The 21,707-nt window shown below is 50.2% G+C and overlaps 1 protein-coding gene across 1 annotated transcript in view; it reads left to right on the top strand.

Moving 5' to 3' along the window:
• Positions 1 to 6,754, top strand: part of mecp2 (methyl CpG binding protein 2) — a 79,598-nt gene extending 72,844 nt beyond the window's left edge. Inside the window, exons 2-3 of the mRNA XM_073028245.1 lie at positions 2,493 to 2,834; positions 4,316 to 6,754. Of these exons, the coding sequence (XP_072884346.1) occupies positions 2,493 to 2,834; positions 4,316 to 5,360 (1,387 nt within the window). The 3' untranslated portion in view covers positions 5,361 to 6,754. The remainder of the gene's footprint in view (positions 1 to 2,492; positions 2,835 to 4,315) is intronic.
• Positions 6,755 to 21,707: the final 14,953 nt, after the last annotated feature.

Genomic DNA, 21,707 nt, shown 5'->3' with positions numbered 1-21,707 from the left:
CTTACTCACCCTAACCCGTCCCCACGCTTCCAGTGCCAAAGTCACAGTCCCAACATGTTACTCACCCTAACCCGTCCCCACGCTTCCAGTGCCAAAGTCACAGTCCCAACAACTTACTCACCCTAACCCGTCCCCACGCTTCCAGTGCCAAAGTCACGGTCCCAGCAACTTACTCACCCTAACCCGTCCCCACGCTTCCAGTGCCAAAGTCACAGTCCCAACAACTTATTCACCCTAACCCATCCCCACGCTTCCAGTGCCAAAGTCACAGTCCCAACAACTTACTCACCCTAACCCGTCCCCACGCTTCCAGTGCCAAAGTCACGGTCCCAACAACTTACTCACCCTAACCCGTCCCCATGCTTCCAGTGCCAAAGTCACGGTCCCAACAACTAACTCACCCTAACCCGTCCCCACGCTTCCAGTGCTGTTGTTTTGTTGCTTCTTGTGTTCTGCTAAGCATTGTGGGCATGCTATGTTGGTGCTGGAAGTTGCAGGCTGCCCCCTGAACTGCCCCTCGGGTGTGTTGGTCGTTGATGCAAACGATGCATTTCACTGTATGTTTCGATGTACCAGTGATAAATAAACTTGAGTTGAAATCTTGAACAATGACACTGGCTTTAGATGTTTTCTGCCCTCGTTTCTTCGTGAGGGGTTGCAGACATCAGTGAGCGGTTTCAAGAACGATTGTGCAGCTAGAAAGCATGGGAATCCTCGCAGCATCTGACCAAGTCGTGGCACGGCACAAAGACACTGGTGTGTGTTGTGCTTTGTGCAGAGTCAAGTCATTGAGACAGCAGGCCCTCTGGCCTGGCTCATCAAAATTGCTTACCTGAGCCAGTCCTTAAGACCATTCAGCCCATCGAGTCTGTGCAGCCATTCTATCATGGCTGATTGATCTTCCTCTCAACCCCATTCTCCTCCCTTCTCCCTGTAACCTTTGATGCTCTTAAAATGAAGAACCTATCAGCCTCTGCTTTAAATATACCCAATGACTTGACCATCTGTGACAATGAATTCTACAGATTCACCACTCTTTGACTAAAGAAATTCCTCCTCGTCTCTGTTCTAAAGGGACGCCTCTGTAATCTGAGGCTGTACCCTCTGGTCCTCCACTCCCTCACTATAGGAATCATCCTCTCGACATCCATTCTATTGGATCAGAATTAGGTCACTCAATCCATTGTGCCTGCTGTGCAATTCCATCTCAGCCTCATTTTCTGCCTTCTCCCCGTAACGTTTATGTCCTTACTAATCAAGAACTTTCTACCCCCACTTTAAATGTACCCAATAATTTGGTTTCCACAGCCATCTGTGGCAATGAATTCTGCAGATTCCCCACTCAGCTGCAAAAATTGCTCCTCATCTCTGTTTTTAGAAGGACGTCCAAGTTTAAAATGGCAGTGGTGAGGCTGGCAGCAAAGAAAACTACTGATTATTAATCACACTTTCTTGAAACTGATCACATCAATCAGTAGAGCTTTTGAACTCTGTGTGCAACCTGATATGTTGGCGGTGTGAACGGAAGCCTTGAAGGTGCAGGACAGTTACAGTGTGCCAGGCACAGGCCTGAGAGTGCAGAACGACTCACTGTTTGGCTGGGCCAGATTGAAGAGTTCAGGGTGAGGAGAGGGACGGGCATGTGTTCAGCTCGCTGCTCGGCAAGCTTCACTCATCTCCGTGCTGAACTGAGGCCATAGCCTGCAACTTACAGGTTCCTGCATTGGCTGTAACTGGCTTCCGTTCTGGATGTTAGTTGCTTGCTTTTTTTTTTGTTTGCACTGTTAGTTTTTTTTCCTGCATATTGTGTGTTCTGTTTTTAATGGGTTCTTTGCTTCATGGCTGCCTGTAAGGAGACGAATCTCAAGGTTGCATAATGTACGATGGCTGTCTGCCGTATCCGACGATGACAGGAAACCTGTGCTGGTGCGGTTTTAAAGTGGAAAAGCCATTGCACTGGGGCAGTTCCACTCTCTCAACCTGAGAAGCCTGAGTCCAGTGGTACAAGCAAGTGGCTTCCTTGGTTGTAGTGGACGTCTCCTACGACTTGTCAGGCCCTTCGCCCTCCGTGGAGCGTTGCAGAATCGCCTTCCTAGCCATTAGATCTCATCCCTTCCCCCAGTCCATCGGATCTGATTTCACGTGCTGGGATAGACGTGTCCCTATCTCACTGGCGTATCAGGCCACCTGGTTTAGCCCACCTGTCGTAGGGGTGTACCAGGGTGTGGCCGCTATCACATGAAAACAACTGCTTGGACCACTGATGGGGACCAAAGGTGAGTGAGCTGCCCCAGAGTGGACACGACAAGCCCCTTTACTAGAGGCGTCACCCTTCCCTGGACGCCCCACACATACTTTGATAATAAATGTACTTTGAGGCTGGTCAATGGGTCTAGGCAATAGTGGTCGGACTTGGGCTAGAAGTTTGTGTGCTGTAGTGGTCTGTGAATTAAAGACGTAGGAAACGAGGCTGTGCTCTGTTACCGTTACAGTGACGAGAAACCTGAAGAGCACGAGCAGGCCGGGCAGCGAGAGAAGGTGGTGAAGGTGAAGAAGCACAAGGTGAAGAAGGATGAGCGAGTCGAGGAGAGGCGTGGGGAGGCCCAGACGACGGAGGCGCCAGTCCCTGAGCCGGCCGACGGCGCCAAAGTCGAGACGGCGGAGCAGGAGGGGGCTGTGGCGGCCACCCCTTCAACCCCGAAGCCCCGGCGTTCCCTGATCCGAGACCGGGGGCCCCTATATGACGACCCCACGCTTCCCGAGGGCTGGACGCGCAAACTGAAGCAGCGGAAGTCGGGTCGGTCGGCAGGGAAGTACGACGTCTACATCATCAAGTAAGTGACCGTTGGTGTTGGAGAGCTCTTTCTGTGGAAGGGGGGAGGGCAAAGGCCACTGGTACTCAGCACACTCCCAAAAGCAGGACAATGGAGAGGGAACCTCTGCTCCTCGACAGTGAAAACTCAGATTTCCATCGTGCGTTGCTCAAAGCTAACGTTCCCCGGCTGAGATTGGGAACCACCAACTCCTGACTGGGGCCCAAAGAGCCGGCACTGCCCAGTTGCACTCTTGTGACCAATTATCCAACTAACCCGTACTTCCTTGGACTGTGGGAGGAAGCCTCGCGGTCCCAGGGAACGTACAAACTCCGACGGTGAGAATCGAACCAGTGCCACAGGCACTGCAATAGCGTTATGCTACCCTGCTGCCCGTGTATCATGCTTTCTCGCTCAGTGATTTCTCACTGTAACTTGCCCACCGAATGTGATGGTTGCCTTAATTTCTCTGGACAGCACCCCCCCCCACGGGAGTGTTTGTCTTCTGTCCAGGGATCTAGGAGAAACTCAACAGGTCAAGCAGCATCTATGGAAGGGAATAATTTTATTTATATGTTTATCCATGGAGATACAGTGTGGAATAGGCACTTCAAGCAGTCCCCTGATATAAACACGGGACAGTTTACAATGAACACTTAACCTACTAACCGGACCTTGGGAGGAAAACTGGAGCAGAGTCACGGGGAGAGCGTACACACAGCAGAGGGAATGATAATGTGGGGAGTAAGAGGCAGAGTACAAGCTGGCAGGTGATTGGTGAGATTAGGTGATGTAGAAGTGGACAATCATTAATATATACAATTAATTAATTCTATTGAACTTCTTTGTTCTATGAATGCCTGCAGGAAAATTAATCTTGGGGTTCTATATGGTGAAATTTATGTATGCCAGTAATAAATTTACTTTGAACTTTGATGTGAGATAGGTGGATGAGGTGAAGGGCTTATTCTGGCTTGTGTCCCCTACTCAGATGAAAGGTCTCAGCCCGAAATGTTCAGCTGTTTATTCTCCTCGATAGACGCCTCCGGGCCTGCTGATTTCCTCCAGCACTTTGTGTGTGTTCTGTGTTTTCAACGCTGTGTAAATCACTCTTGATTCTATACATCTCAGTTAGGTTAGCTGGGAACTGGGGCTTCGACAGTTGTAGCATTCCCCCCGCCCCCCCACACCCCTACTTTATTCTCTCTGCTCCCTTCTGTCTTATTGCCTTCTCTTTCTTCCGCTCTCCTCCCCCTCACTCTGCCCATTTGATACCTACCTCTCTCCTTCACCCTCCAGTCTCACTGTTGGTGCACACTCCTCCAACACTCAACCCACTCCATAGACACTCCTTCCAGATCACTGGCCCTCTCTGTATGTACCGTCCCCCCCTCCTCCTGAACCAAACTTGGGAATGAACTACGGCTTACAGTTTCAAACTTAACAGAGGATGTCCGTGTTTTGACACTCTGATCTCTTTCCTCTTCTTTTTGCCTCCTCAGCCCGCAAGGGAAGGCCTTCCGTTCCAAAGTGGAGCTCCTGGCGCACTTCGAAAAGGTCGGCGACACCACCCTCGACCCCAGCGACTTTGACTTCACGGTCACGGGCCGAGGAAGCCCCTCGAGGAGAGAGAAGAAGCCGCCCAAAAAGCCAAAGACCCCCAAGTCGCCCGGCACCGGCAGGGGACGGGGCCGGCCCAAAGGCAGTGGCAAGGATAAGGTGGTGCGGAAGAGCGGCCCGTCAAAGAGGTTGTCGGAAAAGAGCGCGGCCAAGCTCCTGGTCAAGATGCCCTTCTCAGCCCCTCTGCTGCAGAAAGCTGAGGGGGCCACGTCTTCCGCGGAGCAGCATCCGAAAGTGCGCAAGGGGGTACCCGGTAGGAAGAGGAAATCTGACAGCGACCCCCAGGTGGTTCCCAAGAAGAGGGGCCGGAAACCGGGAGGAGGGGGCGGCGGGGGGGCGGCTGTGGCAAAGAAGAAGGCAGTCAAGGAGATGTCCGTCAAGCCCGAGGAGGTCGCCGTCCTGCCCATCAAGAAGCGGAATCTGGGGGAGGAGAGCTCCCCCCTGAAGAAGCGGAAGAGCACGCGCATCTTCGAGGAGGACACCGTCACCCCGGTGGTGGGGAGCTCGCTGGCGAGGGAGAGCAGCGAGGCGGAAGAGCTGGCCGGTGCTGGGAAGGGACAGAAAGGCGCCAAGAGCGCGGCGCCTAAGGCACGAGAAGGCAGCCCCAAAGCCCGGAGCCTCAAGAAGGAGTGTCCGCCACTGACCGAGGCCCCAAAGGAATTGGCCCCGGAGGCGGAGGGCTCCAAGGACGGCAGCAGCCCCTCGGAACGCAAAGACTTGAGCGGCCGGGCATGCAGCGAGGAGAAGCCGCTGCGCGCCCGACCCGAGGCCGACTTGCTGCCGAAGGAGCCCCCAAAGACTGAGCTCGCCGAGAAGAGCAAACTGAGAGGCGAGAGTGAGCAGCGGGGAGTCATCTCGGCCGTCCCCAGGCCGGCCAGGGAGGAGGCGGCCGACGCCCGGGCGACTGTTTCCGAGAGAGTGAGCTGACTTTCGCAGGAAGAAGGAAACAGTGACGACAACAACAAAAAAAGAAATGGACGAGGCAGCTGTTGTGTCTTTTTCTCATTGTGAGTAGGGCTCTGAACGAAGGCTTTCCAGACCAGTTGATGCTGAACCTCGAAGCTTATATGGGGCAAGATTTAATTTCTAATTTCCTCTTTGAAGTGTTTGCATCTGTTAGGTGGTCAAGTGTTCCGTCTGTCTTTTGTGTTTTGTTCAGACCTTGGTTTAAAAAAAGATAAGCGAGAGGTCGATCCGCGCCCCCAACCTCCCTCCCTCTTCTTTTCCCTCCCTTCCCCTCTCTCCTCCTCCCTCTCCTTCCTCCTCCCCTCCTACCTCACCCTTCTTCTTTCCTGCAGAAAGTGAGGTGGGAGGAGGGGGGAGAAAAAGGAGGTTTATATTAAAAAAAAGTTACCGTGCCTTCTGTGTGTGGCTAGCGAGCTTGTCTCGTGTTAGGGTGCCCCTTGGGCTTAAAGTCGGTGGGTCTTGAAACTTCTCGGCCTCACGTCTGTCTTGACGCTGGATTTGTTTTGGGAGTGGGGAGTGGACGTGAGGCAGGGTGGTGTGCCTCCACCCTCATGTTACACTGACCTTTTCTCATTGGGTTGTGTTGCGGAACTTGCGGGGCTGGGGCTGGTGTGGTGGCGGGAGAGGGGAATTTGAACCCCGCCATCCCCTTCAAACCCTGGTGCCAGCGGAGTTGGGGGGGGGGGGGTCCGTGGCGGGGCAGGTGTCAGCAAGGCAGAGCTCTGCACCTCACCCCAGCCAGTGGTGCAGGAGGGGTGGGCGCGAGGGCACTGCCCGCGTCCTGGCGGACCAACGTGGCCTCGCCAGCCAGCAGCGGGGTAGGAAGTGTGACCGGGACACAGTTCAAGGAGGCTTCTGAGTGGGCACCCTCTGAATGGTGCGGGTGGGGAGGGGGAGTGAGTGGATGCTTTTGGGGTAGGGAGGAAAGGTACGATCTTCTGAAAGAAATCATTTTGCTCGGATCCCTCTTTTGCGTGCAGTGAGTTCAGGGTAGACAGTCGTGCAGCAAGCTTACACACCATGGCCCCACCCTCCCTCACCTTCTCCAGGTACTCTTGACCCCCCCCCCCCCCCAAAACTGGGTGCTGCAGAGCGAGTGACCCTCCTGCGGATTTCTGTGTGCGCGTATATAATCTTCTAAAAAAAAATATGCACGAGAGAACACACCCGCACTCCGGAGGCACAGCTTAGGAGCCCCTACCCCTTCCCCAAGACTGGAGACTGTACCCGAGACTTCCCCCCAGCCCTTCCACACAAAGCACTCCACAGGCAAATGCCCCTGCCCACTCCACCATCGTCCCTGTCTTCTCCTTTGCCTTGCTGCACCTCTGTCTGTTCTAGAAGTCGTCCTCGCTTTGCCTCTTTTTTTGGGTGGGTGGGGGGGGGTGGGAGATGAATCGAGGGAGGGAGGTTTTATACAAAATAAAGTCGTCATCTCCGAAAAGAAATACTGACCAACTTTATCTTTAGATAGGACTAAATAGTTCAATGGATTGGTAGTTGTTTTGGTATTGTGCGTCGTGAGAGAGAAAGGAACACGTACTCCCACTGCGCTACGTTGAAGGGTCGCCAACACTTTGAGATGGTGGTTGTATCTCAGTAGCAGTCCTGCCAACCTGGTCTTCACATCCCATTGAGTGGTCATGTCTGCTGGTCCAGGAATCTTCCTGCCTGCACTGTTGACTAGAGCTTCTCACAGTACTGTAGGATGTTCTTCACATAGTGATAGTATTTATATATTGGAGAGTTTTGATTGGCTGTGTCTTTACCTTTTAAGTACCAATCAAGCTACCGAAAATATACTGACTCCCCGCCTCTGCTCTCCTTCAGAACAGATGCTTTTGAACTCTGCAGTACTGCCCGATCGTGCAGTCTGGCCTTTCGGTGGCTGCTGAAGGCACGCTCTCCATCTGTGTCCTTTAATTTCAGCTGCGGCCAGCTTTGTGTCTTGCGTGACGGATACTACTTCCTGTAACGTGCTGACGCCCCTCTTTCCCTTACCTTTCCCACCCCCCCCCCAGCAGAAGAGACAGCTCGAGGTCAGACTGGTGTTTGTACAAACCCCTGTGCCAAAACATGGTCCTGGTTGGCACAGGCACTGTGAAAGTATGGTCCCTTTAGTGGCCTACACACTGATCATAGAAAGCTCTTAGTGATGTATCTCAGCCAGCGCTCTCCTTCACTGATTGGAACATTCGCGGCCAGAAATCCAATACAGTGTCCACCCTACAGATGTGCCATAGACACTGGCGTGTGTTTCAGTATCTCTGTGTGTCCACTTTCCTCTTCACCCTCCTCCACCCTGGGCAAAGTGCATTCAGAGTGGAATTACCCCAGGATGAGCTGGCATCCAAAGTCCCCGACTAAATCCCTTGCGGCTGCATCAGTCACAATAATGGCTCATTTTAGATCAGCCCAGTGGGCAGCCTGCCCAGACGGTGGAGGGCTCACCTCCCAGCATGCGGGATCCCTGCGTGCAGGTATCATTTGGTACTGCGTTGTGTGTCAGATTACACTGGGGTCGAGATGTTGTCTCTTATTAAATCTCCCTCAGGTTAGGCAGGCCAGTCTTGAATTCCAAAATTTGCCATTGTCTGTAAAAATAAACGCTAGTATGAGGTAACTAGCTGCCAAGTTGGGGTTTGAACTGACTCTGTTCCTCTAAGGATAAGTAATTCAGGGAGGGATGGGGGCCACAGGCCCACAAACTTGGGTGGATGTGGCTCTTTTGCCAATTAACGCCCCAAAAAGATTTCATCAAACCATCTTTCTGCCCCTCTGAAACTGCCTCCATTTGTTGTGCAGGCCCCACGCAGGCACAGATTCTGCGGCTGGTCCCTCACAGATCCCTCACTGCGGCTCACCATTACTGTTCTTCCACATTGGTGCCCTGAGAAACGCAATGCTTCCAGCGTCACCCCCAACCAGTCAGTTCCTTCATTCCTTAATAAGCACCAGATGGCACCTTTGCGTCGGACCGGTCAGCCCCTCCCTGAGTCTCAAACCTCTCGGAAACGCAATAACTGACCAGTCACTGGATTTCGGCCTCCCACTGGTGTCTGTCTTGCCACACGCTGGCTGCAAGTGTCTCTTTGCAGGGGGAATGTCCTCAAGGGGAGTGCCGCCATGTCTGGGTTTGATTTTCTGTGCAGCAGTCTCTCTGGGAAGCTCCATGTTATGTTTGCCCTGCGTAGTCCTTGTGAAGATTTTGGCGTTTTGCTTGCTCAGGGAGGAAAAGTAATGCTCCCTCATCCTGCCCTCCCTCTCCTCCAGCTCCTGGTAGGCACCCGCATTACAAAAAGATGGTGAGGATTTGGAGGTGGGTGGGGGTGGGGGGGGTGAAGTGAGCTGAGTGCCAGAGGAGTAGGTGTTTGCAAATCAATTGCTGAAGTTTAAAGTGACGGTATTGTATTGTCCTGTGCGTGGATGTACTGAAATGTGTTGTTGGATTGACGTAATTTGAATTTAATCTCGGATAAGCCACGGGGTGCCCGAGTGAATTTGGGTGACGCTTTTTGTCTCGCAGTCGAGGTATCGAAGGTTTCTGCCCGCAGTGTTAACTTGAATGTTATCATTAATGATTTATGATGATTTTTAACCATTCCCTGCATAAACGTTCTTCAGAATCCATGTCACACAGTCCTCTGGCACCCGCCCTTTCTGTTTGTTCTTCCCAGGCCTTTGAATGAAGGAGCTCCTCTGAGTTAGAGACCCATATCAGCAGCTTTTGTGTCAGTAGATTATTCATTGTTGTCGTGGGGAATAATTGCACTTGCACTGATGTCCAGCTTGGGCACTTCCCAGAAACCGCATGGACCTGTGTACCGACCACTGCCCCCCTGCTCCCCAAACCCATGCCCACCCTGCACCAAGGAGAACGTGAGAGATGCGGGCTGCTGCAGATGCCAGTTCTTGATGTGCACCGAGGTCCTGCGGGCAGGGGTGGTGGTGGGCAAACTCCAGAAATGTGGCCAGCTGACTTTGTTGGTGTTCCCCCAAGCCCGAGTTAGTAACTCTTGAGCTGAACATGTCCACCCACCCTCCTTACAGACTTTGTAAATTCTGCCACCGATTCAGGTTGTTTTCACCTCTTCCTTGGCATGAGTCTGGGCGCTCACTGTGAAAGGCAGAAGGCAATGTCCATCTGGAATAAACATACCTTTCTAATTGTTCTGGGTTTGTGAAGGCATGAGGCCAGGAAACTCATTGAGATCGGACTCAGTGCATATGAGAATGAGAGAGTGTGGTGTGGTGGGGACACGTCGGGGCTGCAGCAGTCCTCTGTGCGGTGGTTTCAGGTGGGCTCGCCTCCGCAGCTGTGTGGATGAGGTACGATCGGTGTAAGTACCTGGCACAGGTCCTCTGCTGACATGCTCACACAGTTCTGCCTTCGCCCTTGCTGAGCTCAGGGCTCCTGCTCGGGACTTCACCTATAGAATCACACAGAGGACAGCCACGGCCCACTTCTGCTTTGCAGAGGGTGGGAAGATCCCCTTTGTAAAGAGGCTTGGTGCCTCTTTCTTGGCATGCCCTCTGCTCACCCTGTCTGTCCAACTTTCTTGTGCCTAGCTGACCCCTGCCGACCTAGCCTCCCTGTGAACAGGATCTTGCCCTGGGAGCCTTGCTGCATTTGGGGAGTGGAGCATTGAGCAAGTTCCTCAATGTCTGGAAGCAAACCAGAAGTTGGAGGAAAGGCAACTGTCTGTTTGTGGTGGGAGGGGGGGATGCCCAGTACACTCCAAGTTTTCTGAGATAACTTTAATCTCCAGGTTCCCTCTCCCTTCAGTGACCAGTGCACCAGCAGTCTGTAGGCTGGTAGTCCGTCAGGCTTTAAGTTCAACAACTTCTCTCCTCTGGTTCTCCCCCCCAGCCCTTAAGCCTTTTCTTCAGAAAAGAGTGCATACCCACTCAGCGTTTCCACACTTCTCCTGGAAGGATGTCTTGCTCTGCTTGCCATAGTTTGACAGCTCCTCCCAACAGCCGAACAGGGGCCAAGGTTCTACCAAAAACCCGTTGTAGTCGACACACTCCCTCCACGACGTCTTTCTTGTGTGTGTGTGTGTGTGTGCGTGTGTGTGCGCGCGCGTGTGTTTCGTCAGTGCCGAGAATTTTCTTGTTAGAACCAATAGCCAATACCGCCTAGGTTTAACCTGTGACTCTTTTATTCTTTAGGATAATGCTTTTTTTTGTTTTGTTTTTGCACGGAAATAGAGAAACAAGTTTATATTTTTTTTAAAAAAAGAGAAAAAAAATCATAATTGTAAAACTGTTCTGCTTGTGAATTCACCAAAACCTCTTTCAGTAAAGAAAATAATATATGCATACATATATATAAAAAATATATATATCTATAAATAAAATCGTGGCTTTTACAGTGTTCACATTTACCATCACATAGGTAACTCGGTTGGTGTGCTTATGTTTTTTATTTTTTAATGACTCCAATTTAAAGAGAAAAGAAATAAATTAACTAGCTTCCCTCTGCCTCTTTTGGCCTATGTCTGACCAGAAGCACATTGAGATACGTGAACTTTAATCCAGCTTTGTTCTCGGCCACAGACCTGTGTTTTGTAATTTAAAAAGAGAAAAAATGCCTATCTTTAACAAAAAAAAAGAAACAGCATGTGACCATAGCGGGACATCAGGGAGGAGGAATCGCGCTTGGGGAGGGCTGGCATGTCGTTACCTGGGCGCAAGTTATGAGGCGTAAGCGCTTCCGTATTTCAGTACCTGAGGCTGGTTTCCAGCTCAGTGCGTGTGATTGAACTTTTTTTAAAAAAAATAGATAATCCATTTGTCCGGTGAAGATTGACCGGATGGGGGACCACTTGGTTTATATTTTTTACCTTTTAGTAATATATAGAGCTTCCTATAGAATATAAACATATAGTTTCCTATAGAATATATCTGTATAGTTACATAATAGATTCTAGCTCAGTGCTTCCTTTCGTCTATATATTATAATTACCGTGACTATGAATCCTATCCTGTAGCTTGAGACTGGTTGGAGCAGTACTAGGCTGTGTCTTCTTTGTAACTGCACGTACAGTGCTGAAGTGTCTCTCCTAACTGTACGGAGCCCCGTTTCTCAGGCAGGCCACACACCGTTCAGTTATTACTGGGCTCCCTGTTTGCCAGAGTGGGCACACACCGCTCAGAGTAATTACTGAGCTCCCTGTTTGTCCGCCAGGGCACGCGCCAGAGTGGTTCCGGAGCCCTCTGTTTGCCCGACAGGAGACGCACTTCTCAGAGTAATTACAAAGCTCTCGTTTGTCTGGCAGTGCACACGCCACTCAGAGTAATGACAGAGTCCCCTGTTTGTTCGGTGAGGTGAACTCTCTGTGCCGAATTCTTCCTCGGGGTTGTGGGGGTTAAGGATCGCGTGGTTTGATGTTGTCGTTGCTCACCGGTGGGTGGCAAGGGAGAAGGGTGAAGCTAATCCGTGGTGAGATGGCGCGGAGCTCGCGGCTCCTCCAGCAAGACGTAAGGATTGCTCGCTGTCATAAAAGTTGCTGGGGGTGGGGGGGTTTGCAGGGTGAGGGGATGGTAAATGAAGATCACTGTGTGTCAGATTTTGTACTCCTCATCAGGCTGACTCGGTGACCTAGCCAGCCTCTTGTTTAACCTACCAAGTGACTCTTTCAGTATGGCTTCCATGACTCATAGCACGTACGATGAACTAATGTGGTCTCCCATCACTGTCAAAAAAAAACAAAATCGCAAATAAAAACTTCCAAGTCCTTTGATTTTAACCACTTGTGAGAGTTTTACTTGGGCAGTGACGTCTTTTCACAGTCCGTCAGGGGTCCAAGCTCCGCCAGGTGAGAGATTACCCCCTCACCCACCCTCTCCACCCTTTGGGGGCAGGGACGCAGGGTAGAACAGGGTTCTTTGGTGGAGGTGAGGTGCAGATGGGAGGGGGTGGGGTGAAGCTTGCAGCAGGAATGGGAGAGGTGGCGAGTAAGGGCCCAGGGGAAGGCGCCTGGCTGGGGCCTCAGTGTCTCCCTGAGTCCTCCTGCCCCACAGGCAAGTGGCTCGATCCTTCAATGCACCATCTCTCTGGAAACCAGCCTGGAGGGTTGGGTTGGTGCCCCACAGGGACCTTCCATTGCTTAGCAAATGCCTTCAAACCCCCCCCCCCCCCCATTCCCCTCGCTACCACCCTTACATACCCAGGGCTTGATGTTCCTTCCCCTCCTGCCCCATCACCACAAGATGACATGTACAGCTCCTGGGACTCAGGCTGGTGAGCTGCTGGTTTGGGAATGCTCTGTGTGTGTGTGTATGCCTGTATTTTCTTTTTTTTGTAGTCAGATTTATAGATTTATATTTATATTTTTAAGGTTATTAGCACCATACATAGTGTGGTGGGGGTGGGAGTTGTTTAATGTTGCTTTTGACTAGGTAGGAGGGTAGGTAACTGAAACTAACCCAGATGATTTCTCCTGTCAAAGAACGTGCTGTGTTAAAACCCGCTGTTCACTTTACCCTGCTCTCTGTCTTCCTGCTGCGTCACTGCCCCCACCCACCCCAAAGGCACCGTTGTACCCAGCTTCCAGGCTCGTGAAAGTGCCACTAACACAAAAAGGCAGATGGTAAAATCATGAAACCGTCTCCTAGAATCCCAGCCCCTTTGGAGGCTGGAAGTTTTGACTGGTCGCTCCATTTCCGCCCCCTGCCCCTGGCCATCATGATGCTGTGAGCTCTTTTACCCCTGCTGCTTCACCTCCCCAGCCCTTCCCCGTCGCACTCCTACAGCCCCCTGACAAGGCCATATCGTCAGTACAGTGAGTAAGCATGATAGATGAAGTCAGTCTATCAGGGATTGGGAACAGTAATAAAGACGAGAGAAGAGTGACAGGCCCAGAGTGGGAGACGGGGTTTGCTCTCGGCTGAAGCTCACTGCATCTGCACTCCACAGACAGGGCATCCAAACCAGCCGAACCTTTGGCGTTTGACAGTCACAGTGTACAGAACACCACAAACCCCACAGAGAAGCAGCCACGTCGGCAGATGTCCATCATTTGCTGAGAAGGTGCCAGATGTACAGCACCAATGCAGTATGTGTGTGTGTGGGAGAGAGACAGAGACACACAATGTTCCGCTGTATGTGAGAGAGTGTTCTGCTGTGTGTGAGAGAGAGTGTTCCGCTGTGTGTGAGAGTGTTCCGCTGTGTGTGAGAGTGTTCCGCTGTGTGTGAGAGAGAGTGTTCCGCTGTGTGAGAGAGTGTTCCGCTGTGTGTGAGAGAGTGTTCCGCTGTGTGTGAGAGAGTGTTCCGCTGTGTGTGAGAGAGTGTTCCGCTGTGTGTGAGAGAGAGTGTTCCACAGTGTGTGAGAGAGAGTGTTCCACAGTGTGAGAGAGAGTGTTCCAGTGTGAGAGTGTGTTCCACAGTGTGAGAGTGTGTTCCACAGTGTGAGACTGTGTTCCACAGTGTGTGAGAGTGTGTTCCACAGTGTGAGAGAGTGTTCCAGTGTGAGAGTGTGTTCCACAGTGTGAGAGTGTTCCACAGTGTGAGAGAGTGTTCCACAGTGTGAGAGTGTGTTCCACAGTGTGAGAGAGTGTGTTCCACAGTGTGTGAGTGTGTTCCACAGTGTGAGAGTGTGTTCCACAGTGTGTGAGTGTGTTCCACAGTGTGAGAGTGTGTTCCACAGTGTGAGAGAGTGTGTTCCACAGTGTGTGAGTGTGTTCCACAGTGTGTGAGTGTGTTCCACAGTGTGAGAGAGTGTTCCACAGTGTGAGAGAGTGTTCCACAGTGTGAGAGTGTGTTCCACAGTGTGTGAGTGTTCCACAGTGTGAGAGAGTGTGTTCCACAGTGTGAGAGTGTGTTCCACAGTGTGAGAGTGTGTTCCACAGTGTGTGAGAGTGTGTTCCACAGTGTGTGAGAGAGTGTGTTCCACAGTGTGAGAGAGAGTGTGTTCCACAGTGTGAGAGAGAGTGTGTTCCACAGTGAGAGAGAGTGTGTTCCACAGTGTGTGAGAGAGTGTGTTCCACAGTGTGAAAGAGTGTTCCACAGTGTGAGAGAGAGTGTTCCACAGTGTGAGAGAGTGTGTTCCACAGTGTGAGAGAGTGTGTTCCACAGTGTGAGAGAGAGTGTGTTCCACAGTGTGTGAGAGAGTGTGTTCCACAGTGTGAGAGAGAGTGTGTTCCACAGTGTGAGAGAGTGTGTTCCACAGTGTGAGAGTGTGTTCCAGAGTGTGAGAGAGTGTTCCACAGTGTGAGAGAGTGTTCCACAGTGTGTGAGAGAGTGTGTTCCACAGTGTGAGAGAGTGTGTTCCACAGTGTGTGAGAGTGTGTTCCACAGTGTGAGAGAGTGTTCCACAGTGTGAGAGAGTGTTCCACAGTGTGTGAGAGAGTGTTCCACAGTGTGAGAGTGTGTTCCACAGTGTGAGAGAGTGTGTTCCACAGTGTGAGAGTGTGTTCCACAGTGTGAGAGTGTGTTCCACAGTGTGAGTGTTCCACAGTGTGTGAGAGTGTGTTCCACAGTGTGAGAGAGTGTTCCACAGTGTGTGAGAGAGTGTGTTCCACAGTGTGAGAGAGTGTTCTACAGTGTGAGAGTGTGTTCTACAGTGTGAGAGTGTGTGTTCCAGTGTGAGAGTGTGTTCCACAGTGTGAGAGTGTTCCACAGTGTGTGAGAGTGTGTTCCACAGTGTGAGAGTGTTCCACAGTGTGTGAGAGTGTGTTCCACAGTGTGAGAGAGTGTTCCACAGTGTGAGAGTGTTCCACAGTGTGTGAGAGAGTGTGTTCCACAGTGTGTGAGAGAGTATGTTCCACAGTGTGAGAGAGTGTTCTACAGTGTGAGAGTGTGTTCCAGTGTGAGAGTGTGTTCCACAGTGTGAGAGAGTGTTCCACAATGTGAGAGTGTTCCACAGTGTGTGAGAGTGTGTTCCACAGTGTGAGAGTGTGTTCCACAGTGTGAGAGAGTGTTCCACAGTGTGAGAGTGTGTTCCACAGTGTGAGAGTGTGTTCCACAATGTGAGAGAGAGTGTTCCAGTGTGAGAGTGTGTTCCACAGTGTGAGAGAGTGTGTTCCACAGTGTGAGAGAGAGTGTGTTCCACAGTGTGAGAGAGTGTGTTCCACAATGTGAGAGTGTGTTCCACAGTGTGTGAGAGTGTGTTCCACAGTGTGAGAGTGTGTTCCACAGTGTGTGAGAGAGTGTTCCACAGTGTGAGAGAGTGTGTTCCACAGTGTGAGAGAGAGTGTGTTCCACAGTGTGTGAGAGAGTGTGTTCCACAGTGTGAGAGAGTGTGTTCCACAGTGTGTGAGAGTGTGTTCCACAGTGTGAGAGAGTGTTCCACAGTGTGAGAGTGTGTTCCACAGTGTGAGAGAATGTGTTCCAGTGTGAGAGAGTGTGTTCCACAGTGTGAGAGAGTGTGTTCCACAGTGTGTGAGAGTGTGTTCCACAGTGTGAGAGAGTGTGTTCCACAGTGTGTGAGAGTGTGTTCCACAGTGTGTGAGAGTGTTCCACAGTGTGTGAGAGTGTTCCACAGTGTGAGTGTGTTCCACAGTATGAGAGAGTGTGTTCCACAGTGTGAGAGAGAGTGTGTTCCACAGTGTGAGAGAGTGTGTTCCACAATGTGAGAGTGTGTTCCACAGTGTGAGAGTGTGTTCCACAGTGTGAGAGTGTGTTCCACAGTGTGAGAGAGTGTTCCACAGTGTGTGAGAGAGTGTGTTCCACAGTGTGAGAGAGAGTGTGTTCCACAGTGTGAGAGAGAGTGTGTTCCACAGTGTGTGAGAGAGTGTGTTCCACAGTGTGAGAGAGTGTGTTCCACAGTGTGTGAGAGTGTGTTCCACAGTGTGAGAGAGTGTTCCACAGTGTGAGAGTGTGTTCCAGTGTGAGAGAGTGTGTTCCACAGTGTGAGAGAGTGTGTTCCACAGTGTGAGAGAGTGTTCCACAGTGTGTGAGAGAGTGTGTTCCACAGTGTGAGAGAGAGTGTGTTCCACAGTGTGTGAGAGAGTGTGTTCCACAGTGTGAGAGAGAGTGTGTTCCACAGTGTGTGAGAGTGTGTTCCACAGTGTGAGAGAGTGTTCCACAGTGTGAGAGTGTGTTCCACAGTGTGAGAGAATGTGTTCCAGTGTGAGAGAGTGTGTTCCACAGTGTGAGAGAGTGTGTTCCACAGTGTGTGAGAGTGTGTTCCACAGTGTGTGAGAGTGTTCCACAGTGAGAGAGTGTGTTCCACAGTGTGTGAGAGTGTGTTCCACAGTGTGTGAGAGTGTTCCACAGTGTGAGAGAGTGTGTTCCACAGTGTGAGAGAGTGTGTTCTACAGTGTGAGAGAGTGTTCCACAGTGTGAGAGAGTGTTCCACAGTGTGAAAGAGAGTGTTCCACAGTGTGAGAGTGTGTGTTCCACAATGTGAGTGTTCCACAATGTGAGAGAGTGTGTTCCACAATGTGAGAGAGTGTTCCACAGTGTGAGAGTGTGTTCCAGTGTGTGAGAGTGTGTTCCACAGTGTGTGAGAGTGTGTTCCACAGTGTGAGAGTGTTCCACAGTGTGTGTGAGTGTTCCACAATGTGAGAGAGTGTGTTCCACAGTGTGTGAGTGTTCTACAATGTGAGAGAGTGTTCTACAATGTGAGAGAGTGTGTTCCACAATGTGAGAGAGAATGTGTTCCACAGTGTGAGAGTGTTCCACAGTGTGAGAGAGTGTTCCACTGTGAGTGTGAGAATGTTCCATTATATGTTACAGACAGTATTCCTCTTTGCATGTCTATGAGATTGTGTGATTCCTGTATCTGTCTGTCACTGTGTACATGTGTCTGTGTGTGAGGGTGCGTGTCTGGACATGTTGGAAGCTAAGTTCAGCCTTGTTTGGTTTGGGGCAGATGGGGAGAGATGCTGGTAGGGTGAGAGGTGTTGGCATACAGTGGGATAGACCTGTTAACCTGATTGGACTTGGGAAGCAGTCAGGCAGAGGAAGCTAGTTTGGGAATCCTACATTTGAAAGTCACGGTTCCTACACAAGACACTCCAATCCTGCATTTGCCAGGTCCTGCCCTTCCCCACCCTGCTGTACCACTTCCACCCTGTTCCAGAGCCCCAAAAGAGGCCACGTTTGAAAGGTGGGAATTGGCCAGTGCACTCAGCAAAGTGCCCGTCCCACTGAGCTTTGCGACCAGTTACTTCACCTTGCATTCCCTGACTCCTTCCTACCTCCAGCCTGGGGCATTCTCTGCTCTTCTCTCGAGGAAGCTGTTGGCAGTGATGGTTATGCTGGAGGAAGTAGGCCCTCCTGCTCCACCACTCTGCAAAGCAGGAAGCTAGACACTCCCCTCAGAGAGGGAGGAAATGCAGGGATAATGGGAGACCATGAGAGTGGGACTATGGAGTTGGAGGAAATAGATCAGAGAAAGACTGGTATCCCAGAAGTCAGGATGTCTATTCCAAAATGCTGGGGGAGCTCAGCTGGTCGGGGCATCTATGGAGAGAAATAAAGAGTCAACTTTTCAGGCTGAGACCCTTCACCAGGATTGGTGATGACAGGACACTAGTCCCAATGAAAGATCTCAGCCTGAAACACCAGCTGTTTATTCCCTGCCTTAATGCTGCCTGACCTGCTGAATTCCTCCAGCATTTTGTGTGTCTTGCTCTGGATTTCCAGCGTCTGCAGAATCTCTTGTGTTTACGAGACTATCAATCCTGCCTACCTTGCTGTTCTCTGTCACGCTCCCCCTCAGCCTCCTTCCCCGACCCCCCTCTTAAACATGAGGTTCTGCAGCCTGTTGTGTTGAGTTCCTGCAGCATCCTGTGCGTATTGCTCTGGGAACCAACCACCCCTGCACCCTTGCCTTCTCATTAAGGCCTGTCTTCCTCCTCAAACCAGGAACTACACCAAGGAACAGAAGTTCAGACTCCGTTGGTGAAGGGCAGGAAAGAAAACACTCCCATCCCTCTGACATGCAGCAGTGTCCAGGCTGCCACGGCCCAGTAACTTCCTTGCTCTTGAAGCAGACGGCATTGGGCTGTGTGGATCTAGTTGTGCTTTGGATGTCTGTCACTTGCCGTGTCCTCAGACTCCTGGGAAAAACCCTAAAATACGTGCCCCCACCTTCCCACTCCACGTTGCCGTTAACCACCCATCTGACACCAAATGCCAAATGAGCTGGTGGGTGGGGGGGGGTCCCACAATCATTCCCCTGTGCTCTTCCTCCAAGACCTGAGTTAAATTTCTGATGGCTTGATTGCTTTAACCAACTTGCTTTTAGGGAAGGTTCAGCGAGATCCGTTTTAAATAGAAAGGCAATGTGAGAAAACTCAAGACCAAATGCACAAGGACTGTTATTTAAAATATACGCAGTCATGTCAGTGTTTCAGAAACATTATCTCTCTCTTTCTCTCACTTGTCATTAATACTACACTGTTAAACCTAGTCCCTTGACTGTGGTCTTCCCAAACACCTTTAGCACATTAATCCCTTTCTCCTTTCCTCCACCCCCTTTGTTTTGTGTTAGAATTTTGGTTTTGAGCAGATTAATGTATCTTTTTTCCCTCCCACTTTATTTCTAGACTGATCAGGAAAACACAAGTTCTTTAACCTGTCTTTTATTTGTTTGGTGTCGGAAGGGGTTGATGTGGGAGGGATTTCGTTTATTTAACATGAGATCAATAAATTAAGGAGAGAGGGGATTAAAATAAACAAAGGTTCTATTTTCTAAATGAAGTAGTGGGTTCTTTGTATTAAGAACAACCGAAACGTACTGAGTTCACGGGAAAACCACGTGGTTTGTTAAGGAAAAAAAAAAGAGGAGATTTGTATCATTTCAGTTACTGACTTGTCTGAATGTGTATCCGTATAAGTGACATGGATCCCCTACAACATATTTATTAAAAAAATCCAAACAAAGCAAAAAAACTGAAATGCTGGTTGCCTTGTTGCTGCTGTGGTGCCTTTGTCTTTGCCTCTTGTGTCTTTCTTTAGGCTTTCACTGTGCCCAGGGCAAGGAGAGAGACCTCGTCTTCTTCTACAGGCTCCTCCGCAGAGGAGCAGTGGCAGCTGGAGGTGGGCGGGGGACTGCCAGTAATCCGTAGGGGCTCTCCTTGTTGAAGCTCAGTTCCTCGTTTGAAGACCTGTTGTAAAGCCCGGCTAAAGTTTATAGTCATTCATGTACACTGCCAAACAGAACAATGGTCCTTTGGGCCACGGTGCATATAACACACACACACACACAGAGTAATATTAACACAAATATTGGTGGTGGCATCCGTTGGTCTTGAGAGACCATGGATCTGCGCCCGGAGTTTCCAGGGCGCTGGTCTGGGCAGGGTTCAAGCTGCAGGCCTTCCCCTCTCCACGCCACCAATGTTGTCCAAGGGAAGGGCACTAGGACCCATACAGCTTGGCACCGGTGATGTCGCAGAGCAATGTGTTGTTAAGTGCCTTGCTCAAGGACACAACATGCTGCCTCAGCTGAGGCTCAAACCAGTGACCTTCAGGTTACTAGTCTGATGCCTTGCCCACTAGGCCAAGCGGCAACACAACACAAATAAATTAACAAATTATAAGGTGCATTTACCACAGAAATTGAAAAGTGAACAGTATAACACTACTCATAAGCACGAGAAAGTCTGCAGATGCTGGAAATCCAAAGCAACACACGCAAAATGCCAGAGGAACAGCAGGCCATCGATATCTATGGAAATTAATACGCAGCCAACATTTCAGGCTGAGACCCGTCTTCAGATCTTTGTTTCTTCACTTCCATAGATGCTGCCAGACCCACTGTGAGTTCCTCTGCCATTTTGTCTGTGTTATTTCAGTATAACGCTACATACGTGATGAGACCTGGGTGGTGGTACTCTCCTGGCCTGGGGGAAGAAGCTGTTCCCATCCTAACCGTCCTTGTCCGAATGCTAAGGTACTTCTTGCCAGATGGTAGGGGAGTCAAAGTGATTCTAGAAACCTGTCCAGCACCTAGGCTTATCCTGTTCAGCTGGTCCTGCCTGGCCACATTAGGCTTGTATTCCTATCCATGTACTTTCTAAACAATGTGATTGGTTCTTCCCCAGCACTTTGCTTGGCAGCTCTTTCCATATCCCAGTTGACCTCAGCATAGGGAAAAAGTTCAAACTAAATTTATTATCAAAGTATGTAATGGCCACTTTATTAGTTACCTCCTGTACCTAATAAAGTTCCCACCTAATGTTTGTGGTCTGCCACTGTAGCCCATCCACTTCAAGGTTCATGTACGTTCAGATGCTGTAACGTATGGTGTCAGCTTGAACCAGCCTGGCCATTCTCCTCTGACCTCTCATTAATAAGCTGTTTGTTGCCCACAAAACCACCGCTCACTTGATGTGTTTTTTTTTCACACGGTTCCCTATACTCCAGAGACTGTTGTGCATGTAAATCCCAGGAGATCAGCAGTTTCTGAGATACTCAAACTGCACCATCTGGCACCAACAATCATTCCACAACCAAAGTCACTTAGATCACATTTCTTCTCCATTCTGATGTATGGCTGGACAACAACTGAACCTCTTGACCATGCCTTCATGCTTTGATGCATTGAGTTGCTGCCACATGATTGGCTGATTAGATGTTTGCATTAATGAGCGGGTGTACCTAATAAAATGGCCACTGAGTGTTAGTCACCAGATTCTACCTTGATATTCATTAACTTGCTCCTCAAGAGCAACTTGCTTGTAATTCGAACCCTCCAGTCCAGGTAACATCCTTGTATATCTTTTTCAGCTCAAACACATCCTCCCTATAGCTCTGTGAACAGACCTGCACCAAGTTTCACCAATATCTCGTGCCCTTTGCCCAGTTAGTCCACAAAGCTCTATCCAAATTAGCCCCTTTGCCTGCATTAGGCCCATATCCTTCTATACGAGGGGTTCCCAACTTTTTTTTAATGCTGTGGGCCAATACCATTAAGCAAGGGGTCTGTGGATCCCAGGTTAGGAATCCCTGCTCTAAACCTTTTCTATCCATGTACCTGTCCAAATGACATTTAAACATCATAAATGTCTCTAAATCTACAGCTGCCTCTGACATATCCCCACTAACTACTCTCTTCCCCTTTCACCTTAAAGCTGTGCTCTCTCCTTTAACACCCCACCACCCTGGGAGAAAAGATAGGTTATGGTATTGGAGAAGGTCCACAGGAGGTTCACGAGAATGATGGGAACAAAAAAAAGTTATGTAGAAGTTAAATGGCATTGAACTTGCACTCGCTCAAGTTTAGAAGAATAAGGGGAATTTCATTGAAACCTACTGAAAATTGAAAGGCCTAGATGTGGAAAAGATGTTTCCTATAGTCAGGAGTCTAGGAACAGAGGGCACAGCTTCAGAACTGAGGGATGTCTCTTTAG

The sequence above is a fragment of the Hemitrygon akajei genome, chromosome 24, assembly GCF_048418815.1.
Source record: "Hemitrygon akajei chromosome 24, sHemAka1.3, whole genome shotgun sequence".
Classification (NCBI taxonomy): domain Eukaryota; kingdom Metazoa; phylum Chordata; class Chondrichthyes; order Myliobatiformes; family Dasyatidae; genus Hemitrygon; species Hemitrygon akajei.
The sequence above is the reverse complement of the archived record's forward strand: the minus strand, read 5'-3'. Positions and strand labels throughout refer to the sequence as shown.